The sequence below is a fragment of the Lytechinus pictus genome, chromosome 5 (genome assembly GCF_037042905.1).
Source record: "Lytechinus pictus isolate F3 Inbred chromosome 5, Lp3.0, whole genome shotgun sequence".
Classification (NCBI taxonomy): domain Eukaryota; kingdom Metazoa; phylum Echinodermata; class Echinoidea; order Temnopleuroida; family Toxopneustidae; genus Lytechinus; species Lytechinus pictus.
The window spans coordinates 39887403-39897016 of NC_087249.1; the positions used below are offsets into that span (position 1 = coordinate 39887403).

At 35.5% G+C, this 9614-nt stretch overlaps 1 protein-coding gene across 2 annotated transcripts; it reads left to right on the forward strand.

Annotated features, from left to right (window-relative positions):
- The first annotated feature begins 1931 nt into the window (after positions 1-1931).
- LOC129260218 (uncharacterized) lies at positions 1932-7457 on the forward strand. 2 transcript variants are annotated; one of them, XM_064100373.1, is made up of 2 exons: positions 1932-2015; positions 5513-7457. In XM_064100373.1, the coding sequence occupies exons 1-2, from the start codon at positions 1970-1972 to the stop codon at positions 5791-5793; spliced, it is 327 nt and encodes a 108-aa protein (XP_063956443.1). In that variant the 5' UTR covers positions 1932-1969; the 3' UTR covers positions 5794-7457. The 2 variants fall into 2 exon arrangements, with proteins under 2 accessions (XP_063956443.1, XP_054754218.1); XM_054898243.2 differs by lacking the exon at positions 1932-2015 and adding an exon at positions 4191-4320.
- Positions 7458-9614: the final 2157 nt, after the last annotated feature.

Here is a 9614-nt window from a genome sequence, read left to right on the forward strand (position 1 = left end):
TGAGGAGACCTATATATATATATATATATATAAAATGCTTGATTTATTTACGCCTATATATATATATATATATATATATATGTATATGAAATAAGCTAACACGAAAAAAATACGTTTTGGGGACTGTTAAATAAGAATTCATGAGTGGGATAGGTAACTATCTATTCTATTCTTGTTCGTTTTCTATTATTATTTGTGTGTTGTGTTTATTTTTCTTGAAGCACCAAAAGGTGGACATGTCGATCCGCTAAGATATATTAACGAAGTCACCATTATTATCACAAGCTAACGGATCAATTAAAATGCGAGCGTGAAACGTGAGCTTCTTTTTTTCTTAATTCAGTCTTAACAATACTTTTTCATCATATTTTAAAGGTGAATCTCATGATTCAAAATGATAAATGCTTGTCGCACGGGCAGAAATAGCGGGACCAATAGTTATTTTCAATATTCCGAACTGCATTCTGGACGTTGTATAAGCGCCTTTGTATAACAATTAAAAGGGTAGGTCTATTTACCTTACAAATTATGCGAGCGCTGAACTTTTGGACATTTAAACCTCAACAAATGGACATTTTTAAAATATGAACAACATCATAAATGTCACTTACAAAAATGTTTTTGATATTGATGACAGGACTGTATCTAAATGAAAAATAATGCGAGGGCATTTGCGCTTAAGATTTAAATTTGGGATTTGAAAAGTCCGACAGATTACCTATACTTTTAAAAGAGGAATGACCTCCAGAATTCAAGCGCGAAGCGCCAGTAGATTTATGTTGAAGTTTAGACCTAGAACAGGGACGTTGAACCTTTATAATCATGAAAAAGATGGTATTTTTATAAATAAAACATGGGAGTCTAATTTTGTTTTAGTGTTAATATTCAGATCTTCAAACTTGACATTTTCCTATCCCCTTCATTATCCCCTCTCCTTCTCCCTTTCCCCATTTTCGTTCTCCCTTCTTTTCTTCTCTCCCTTTCCCTTCCCTTTTTCGCTTTTCCTTTCCCTTCTTTTCTTTCCTTTCTCCCTCCCCTACTCTTTTCTCGCTCTTTCCATTTTTCTTTCCCTCACCCTTCCCCTCTTCCTTTCTTTTGTTTTCTTTCTATTTATGGTCTCCTTTTCCCTCTCTCTCCTCTACCTTTCCCCCTCCCCTGATCTGTCTTTTATTGTCTCTCCTTTCCTTTCCCGCCCCCTCCATTCCCTTTCTCGCTTTTTCCTTTCCCTTCTTTTCTTTCCTTTCTCCCTCCCCTATAGTCTTTTCTCGCTCTTTCCATTTTTCTTTCCCTCTCCCTCCCCCTCTTCCTTTCCTTTGTTTTCTTTCTATTTTATGGTCTCCTTTTCCCTCTCTCTCCTCTACCTTTCCCCCTCCCTTTTCCTTTCCCTTTCCCTCTCCTTTTTTGTGCAAACATTAACACGAACATCTTGCTTCCTACACACACACACAAACGCCCGCAATCTAACACACGTAATGCGAAACAATCGGGACATTATCATTTTGTTCATACATATATATGTATATTTTCTCAATGAACATTTTCATCTATTTAAAGCTTTGAAAATTATCAAACAATGATTCCATAGGCGAAATCTCAATGATCATTAGAAAGGTACTTTACCCATTTTCATTTTATGTCATTGTGATTATTCCATACTAAGGCAACATATTTTGGATATAAAAATACGTGAAGGATATGTTCCTCTTCTGTTTTATACTTTAACAGAAAACATTTTGTTCAACCAAATTATGATTTGTATTTCCAAGTTCCATGTAATATTTTCATTGGAAAATCTCTTAAAGGTCAAGTGCACCCCAGAAAAAATTGTTTGAATAAATAGAGAACTATACAGTATGTTGATTTTTGGTACAATTTCCTATTATGCGCCGACGACTTGAATCGAGAATGTTCGATAGGAAAATTTCGCATTTCGATTGTTGTTTGCGTAATTTCCACCGCAGTACGAAGGATGACTAAGGACGGACCGAGCGAAGTATCCTGGTTGAGATTTGGAGGTAAGCGATAAAAACACTTTAATAAATAATTTATAATTGCTTTTTCTAATAAACTTGATCATACGATCAAGATTAACATAGTGGACAAATATTGAGTGGGTAAGATCAAGTAATTTAAGTCCAACATTTAATTCGCGTGCACTCACTTTTTTAACACAGGAATTAATAGCCTTGGTGCTTATCCAAGTCCTTTGGAAGCGCATAGAGACATTTATTCATAATCGTGATATGCGCTATACAAGAACTGTTTATTATTATTATTATTATTAGAGTGATCTAACACAGTTATGTCTGAGATGATCTATGACTCGAACAAAAACAAACATGAAAATATGTATCTGGGACTGGGTCTGGGACTCACAAAGAGCAGAACTTGAGCTAGAGCATGTAGACTGTAGTACCGGTACCGCATATACCGGCAATCAGTTGTCAAGTGGTGTTCCAGGTTCTTGTTGATTCTCCTTTTCCAGTTTATCCAAGCTTGTCGTACTAAAAGTAATCGTGAGTGATAAAACTATTAAAAGCTGTGAACAAATTCATCCCTTTCCTCGGTGGTGATCGAGATCAACTTTCCACGTGCATGAGCGATTGTTTACAATTCTTCGGGTCATGGGGTCAAAACTATGAACCAATCAGCGATTTGACTGTTCTTGACGTTTTGTAAGCCAGTTTAGGCCTAAAAAGGCGCCGACTCTGGAAAATTTGACAAGCACCCCCCCCCCCCAAAAAAAAAAAAAAAAAACACAAACAAAGCTAAACTAAACTAAAAAAAAAAAAAAAAAAAAAAAAAAAAGCAGGATAATAATAATAGCTGGATTTATAAAGCGCTTTTTACCTGAGGATATGCGCTGCGGGCGCTGCTATTATTACCCCGGCTTTAGCTCGAGCTACCATCACCGGCACTCAGTGCATTCAAGGAAATAATCCTGCCAGGTACCCATTCACCTTACCTGGGTCGAGTGCAGCACATTGTGGATAAATTTCTTGCTGAAGGAAAACACGACACGGCTAGGTTTCGAACCCACGACCCTCTGTTTGAAAGGCGAAAGTCAGAACCACTAGACCACGGCGCGCCCAGGATAACGGACCTAAATTTGCCTCCCATGAAAAAAAAATTGACAAACAAAACAAACTTAAAAGGGGGTAGGTAGTCCAAAATGATGGACATAATTCCTAGCAGCTCACTGTTTGAAATTTGTAAGTGCAAGAGTGAGAAAAACCTTCCATTATATTTCTTCTCTTTTATCGTTCTCGCCCTTCCTTACATGTTACAAGTATAGACCTATACTAGTAGGTCCATGCTGTTACTAATAACTGCATGGGCCCGTGTCATAAAGACTTGTCATAAAACGCATATCATTACTCTACTTATAAAAAAAAATCTAAAATTAATAAACCTAATTTAATTTATTTGATTTTATAATTGTTTTTTTATTATTATTACAATTATCACATATTAATTCTTTTTATTAATTTTAACTTCAAATGTAGGTCTATAGGCCCTAGTGTATGTTGGGACCCTGCCTACAAGCACTTTGCTTAATAATGGTAGTATCCCTCCATTTTTAAATAATATGTACTTTATTTCATGTCATATTTTTATGTATGCTGATTTTTGAAAATGGTAAATAAATTGAAATTGAATTGAAATATTGTGATTATATGACCGAAATAATACAAACATGCAAAGCAGGACTTTTATATTCAATGAGGTGATTCAATCTATACTTGTTTATCTCTCATTTTGTAGGTACATTAATTTTGTACCCGTACGTTTATACCAGTGAATTTATCTAATTCAAAAAAATATAAGAATGATGAGAACATATTACATCACATGAAGTTGGAGAGGTAATTCACGTCGAGTGCCGGCATATAGAGATACATGTATATTACGAGTATACTTATACATATATAATTATGATCGTGGGAGATATCTAGATTGTCTTTTCTTTATTTAAGTCGTTTACAGTTATTTGATAATAATATATAATATAATGTATGCATAAATACAACGAAAATGGAGAACCATCTGACGAAATCAATTTGAAGCTTTGAAAGGAAAAAAAACAGCACGGCATGTAATTTACATTCTCAATATAAATGAAGTAGACTCTCGATGGACATGCCGTAGTAATATGAAAACAAAGGAGTCTTGAAATAAGAATATCACGTAAACACTGTTGTTGCAACGCGACGGTAAACAATGGATGACCGGTGTCGGCTGATCAAACACTGGAAGTGAATGGAATATTAATATTTTCAACCATGGCGACGAATGTAACTTCGTATTATGATCCTGACGGTAAGCTTATGCCATATTAATTCGACTGAAACAAAATTTCACCCTTAAATTCTGATGGTAGATCTAAAAAAAAAAAAAAAAAGGTTGGCGAATATATATAGAGAATTGGCTAGCTCCTGCCTCGCGACAGGTGCAATAGAGCTCACTCCCCGCCCTCCCTATTACCCCTGCATTCAGTGTGCATGTGCGTTGCTCGACGTTCAACAGACGAAGGGAACATTAATAACGCACAAGCTATGAATGCATTATTTTGCTCTAAAAATAACACAAGTTCGCTCTTCGTGAACAGCCATATTGATTTGTTGAATTAATGACGATTTATTCTCATGATTGAAGCCTAAATACCGATGATTTACTCACTACCGTACCTACGGGGGGGGGCAGAGGGGGCCGATTGCCCCCCTGACGAGTCACAACCCATGCAAGGCCCCCCCCCCCCCCTGACGAGTCTTGAAGACCTTTTTTTTTTGCTTGTCAAATTTTTTTCTTTCAGGTACGAAGTCCTTTATTTGTGGTTGAAGATTTTTTTTTTTTTTTTTTTTTGCTTGTCAAATATTTTGGCGGACGAGATCCTTAATTTGTGGTTGAAGACTTTTTTTTTTTGCTTGTCAAATTTTTTGGCGGACGAATTTGCCCCCCCCCCCTGTGGAAAATCCTAGGTACGCCACTGTATATACTGAGTGTGTGTGTGTATATATATATATATATATACATATATATATATATATATAGGTTCAAACAAAGAAAAGTATAAAAACTCCGTGGACAAAGCCCTATGGGCGAAAATTCGTTAAAATATTATTGTCCACAGAGTTTTTATACTTTTCTTTGTTTGAACCTACTTATAATCTCCGAGCAGATCATTTGACTTTATATATATATATATATATATTATTCAATAACTTCGACCTGCATATTTTGTTTTCACATCTGAATTGGATCATGCTTTATACCATACTATATTTGCATCATTAATATTATTCTGCATTTTACAGTAGTATTCATTCTAAATATTCCAAGAAGGCAGCTGTGAGTGCGTGCCTCCTTCATTTTTTTTTATAATAAACAGGGTGAAAAGAGGACAAAAATGAGAAAATGATAATAAAAGATGAATATTTGAAAGATGAATACTGATTTTAACTTGAAATCGAAATTATATGCATAAAATTCATGCCTTGGTTGTATTTTTCAGGTATCCTGAGTAATCGTAAGTTGATCACCCTGTCGACTCTGATCGGTGACCGTTACCCTTTGCTTGGTCAGCGGCTTGGACTGTCCAGGACACAGCTAGACCAGGTCAGAGAGTCTGGAAACCTGCAGCATCAGGTCTTTAAGATGCTTGAAATGTGGAGGGAAACATACAGGGAGAACGCCACCCTAGGAGCTCTCAAGGACATCGTCAAAGACTTGGGTTGGATCTCGGTCTACACGCAGATCGTAAACACTCCGGACAATTTCTACGTTGTTTCGTAAGGGCCCGGAGGGTGAGACTTTTTAGTAGCTAGGCCAGCCAACTTGTAGGATCATTTAACAGTTGTCATTGTCATTGGAAACCTGGGATCAGTGGAATTTAGAGAAGCTGACAGACCTGAGGAATATCATCAGGTGAGGGACTTTGGGGAATATCAGTCAACACCTGCACGGATTCAAGATGTAACAAGACCTTTGTTTTCATAAATAATTAAAGATGCAATTCAATCGTAAACTCGGTGCAGAAATGTATATCTATTTCATCGGTGTGCTGGAAATCTGGGAGAGAACTTAGTTTCAGCCACAGGAGTTTGCACTGATGGCTAGCTAAGCACCTTCAAGATCTGATTATGTGGAAGTTCACCATGGACTTAATTGGTTTGGATTTTTCCGTCAACACCTGCCTGAACAAGGGATAAACAATTAAGACAACCTTTTATTCATAAATGAATATACAGTGCAACCCCATAAGTTTGGTTTGAAGATTATAAACTTTGATCCAACAACAGCATTAGCTGATAAGACCTTTTCCATCAAAATGAGGAATATTTTTCCATAGAACTGCATGGGATCTTTGACCATCGGGGTGTGCAGCGCTAGTATTATGAGCATACCAATAATATCTATTCTATATCAAACAACTTGGATAGGATATTCAATAGTCTGGAAGACAACTTCTAGTTATATTTCATTAAAAATTGTCAACCAAGACAACCAATGATGTTTTATAAAAACTCTACAAAAGATTAAGTAAAGATTTACCGAATATTGGGTAATAGCTTAGGGAACATGGATGTTTTGGGGTCAGATTTATCCCATATCATGATTATGTTCTGAGGTAAATTTCAACATCATCATATAAAATTCTTACAAAGTATTCATACCAATTTACACAACAAACATGGATGTTCTCTTTCTACCCCATTAGGTAAACTTATGAGGGGGTATAAGGCCTATATATCATATGGATCTTTGACTGCATACAGTTGGAATCCTAATGTTGTGATCATGTGATCATGTTTTTAAAGAATATTAGTCCACCCCAACAAAAAGCTGATTTAAATAAAAATAGAGAAGAGTCCAGTATACCTTATGCTGAAATTTCTTCAAAATCGGATATTCACATACATAATTGCTTATTAAAAAAAAAACAGTTATATTCACTACAACAATTATTAATTATGCAAATGAGAGAGGTGATGATGTCACTCTCTCGCTGTGAGTGACATCATTAATTTGAGATGGTCTAATATTCTAATGTAGAGACCGTTCAATCTTAATTTTTAATCCTTTGAGTCTTTAAAATAGACAGAAAGAAGCGAAGTTATTTTTGATTTGGTTAGAATCACGACCAAAATAAATATAGAAATGTGAATAATAATTTTGAATTCAAATGCATGTGAAATGGGCTCAGAACACAATTTTATTTCACAGTATCGGCCTAAGCTTTGGAATGTTTGCATATTCAATTTAGTATTAAAATAAGAAATTTCATAAAGAGCAGAATCTCATAATAGTTAAAAATTACTATATTCGCCATCAACTTTGTATTTTTTTCCTGATATATGTATTATTTATGCTTGTTAATGTCACTTTTGTATGCTATATTATATATTTTACCTGTTTAAATAATTTTAAAGACGAAATATATAAAATTAATAACTGAATTCATGTCCAGCACTTTTATCTATTTTGTGTCCGTTTATTTTTTGTTCATTGGGGACCAATTTTTTTTTAAATGTTTTAATGTCGTAGAAACCCATTGACATGACGTATCAGAGGCAACGAAGATATTTATTATATGCATTTGTATTACTTGGTTATGGCATCAGTACAAGACACGAATGAGATATTAGGAAGTTCTTAGCAAAATATACTCACTTGCGATACCATATCCATATTATAAAACTGTTAAGAGTAAAACAAGTTAATTTTCGACAAATAATTGATTTTAATTATCTACTTCACTATTCATTTTTCTTTTGTTGCTTATTTTGAAAGCCTTATATTTGTACTTGAGTTATGTTTGTTAACGGAATTTACACAGGAAAAAGGGAGCAAATTAAATGCTCCGATATAGTGTTTAAATTCAGCCAACAGGATATCAAACACTCTCCCATTGGCATTACAACATTGTCTTTCCTTATCATGCTCTAATTTTACCTCTCTTTACTTTATGATTCAAAGTTACAGTGTGCCCCTTTTAAAAAAAAAACACGGAAAACATACTTGTTGATGGTCTAAACACTGTAGCACCAGTGGCGTACCTAGGATTTTCCACAGGGGGGCGAAACTGTCCGCCAAAAAATTTGACAAGAAAAAAAAAAAAAAGTCTTCAATCACAAATAAAGGATTTCGTACCAGAAAAAAAATGACAAGCAAAAAAAAAAAAAAAAAAAAAAAAAAAAAAGGATTTCAAGCTCGTCAGGGGGGGGCAATATAGGTCTTCAAGCTCGTCAGGGGGGGCAAAAAAAGGTCTTTCAAGGTCGTCAGGGGGGCAGGTATACGTCCTTTGCATGGGTTGTGGCTCGTCAGGGGGGAGCAGAGTGCCCCCCTGCCCCCCCCCCCCCGTAGGTACGCTAGTGTGTAGCTAACACTGGCCAGTTTCATAAAAACTTGTTATAACAAATTTACAGTGACAGTTAAAAGCTATACTGGAGTCCTTCAATCTGATTGGCTGATAGTGAATTTGCTATATAAACCCGGGATATAAACTGTGCAATGTTACAAGACTTTATGAAACGGGACACTGGTGATCCCCCCCCCCTCCAAGCCTTTATTTTTATGACACTCTAAGCGAAGGTGAGGTCAGGCAGGGATCGTCTTAAAAAGTGTCGCTCTAGATTCAAATCTATTGTAACCCAAATTGAGATTGATCTTATAGGTTCTTTTTGTAGTTATGAGATAATAATTATTCTACATGTACGTCGACCGCAAATCGAGGTTGATTTTTATGAGATAGTATTGTACATGAGTATGTCGACCGAAAGTCGAGGTTGATTTTAATTTAATGTAATTCTTTGTAAGACGGTGGAGGAACCGCGCGGGGGGGGGGGGGACTCGCCGCTGTGCCATGGGCTTCAACCCCCACACTTTTCCCATAACCATGCATGTAAAAAAACGTAACAATTACCATCTGATTGTGATTTTTTTGCATTGTTAGAAATCAAGCTGCGTTTGATTACAGTTCTTTTTTAAATTGGACTTTGTTGACCAAATTATAATAAACAAAGATTTATTATGAAACGAACAGAAGGTTTTAAAGGCCTATATATTTTCCTTTTGATTTTTTTTCTAGCTTATCTATACGTAGGCCCTATACCTGCAGTAGGCTTATATAAATGGGAATTAGGCCTACACTTTTGTTCAAAGTCAGACTCCAACATTTTGCCTTTTAAGCGAATCAAACCATTAATTGGCACTGATAGATTGGGGTTTTTTTAAGGACACATTGTACAGTGCGTCCCAGAAAAAACGAAACCGAGATTTAGCGATGATTTATTATCATAATTTAATCACAAATACAATAGACAAATGACCTACCAATGTAAACCATAGTATCTCCTCTTTCATCTGATATTACTTAGATTATTCCTCATTCACGCATGAGTGAGCAAAAACAATTTGAAGAAAGGATACCAAAAACTCATTTGGCGGGGGGTATCTGAATTTTAAAAAGAAAATCACATGCCTAAAAAGTTCAATATCTGCTCTTTAATTTGATACCTTAATCACAAAAAATGGTCAAGAAGTAAAAAGTTACGTTCCCTCGAATAATGCTTGTATTTTCATAATTTCATTAAATAAACGTGTTTTCACCGGTT

Excerpts from the sequence above, each read along its gene's own strand:
- LOC129260218 (XM_064100373.1), top strand. The coding sequence starts at position 1,970 with ATGACTAAGGACGGACCGAGCGAAGTATCCTGGTTGAGATTTGGAG. Across the intron at positions 2,016-5,512 it reads ATCCTGGTTGAGATTTGGAG|GTATCCTGAGTAATCGTAAG; the intron begins GTAAGCGATAAA and ends TGTATTTTTCAG.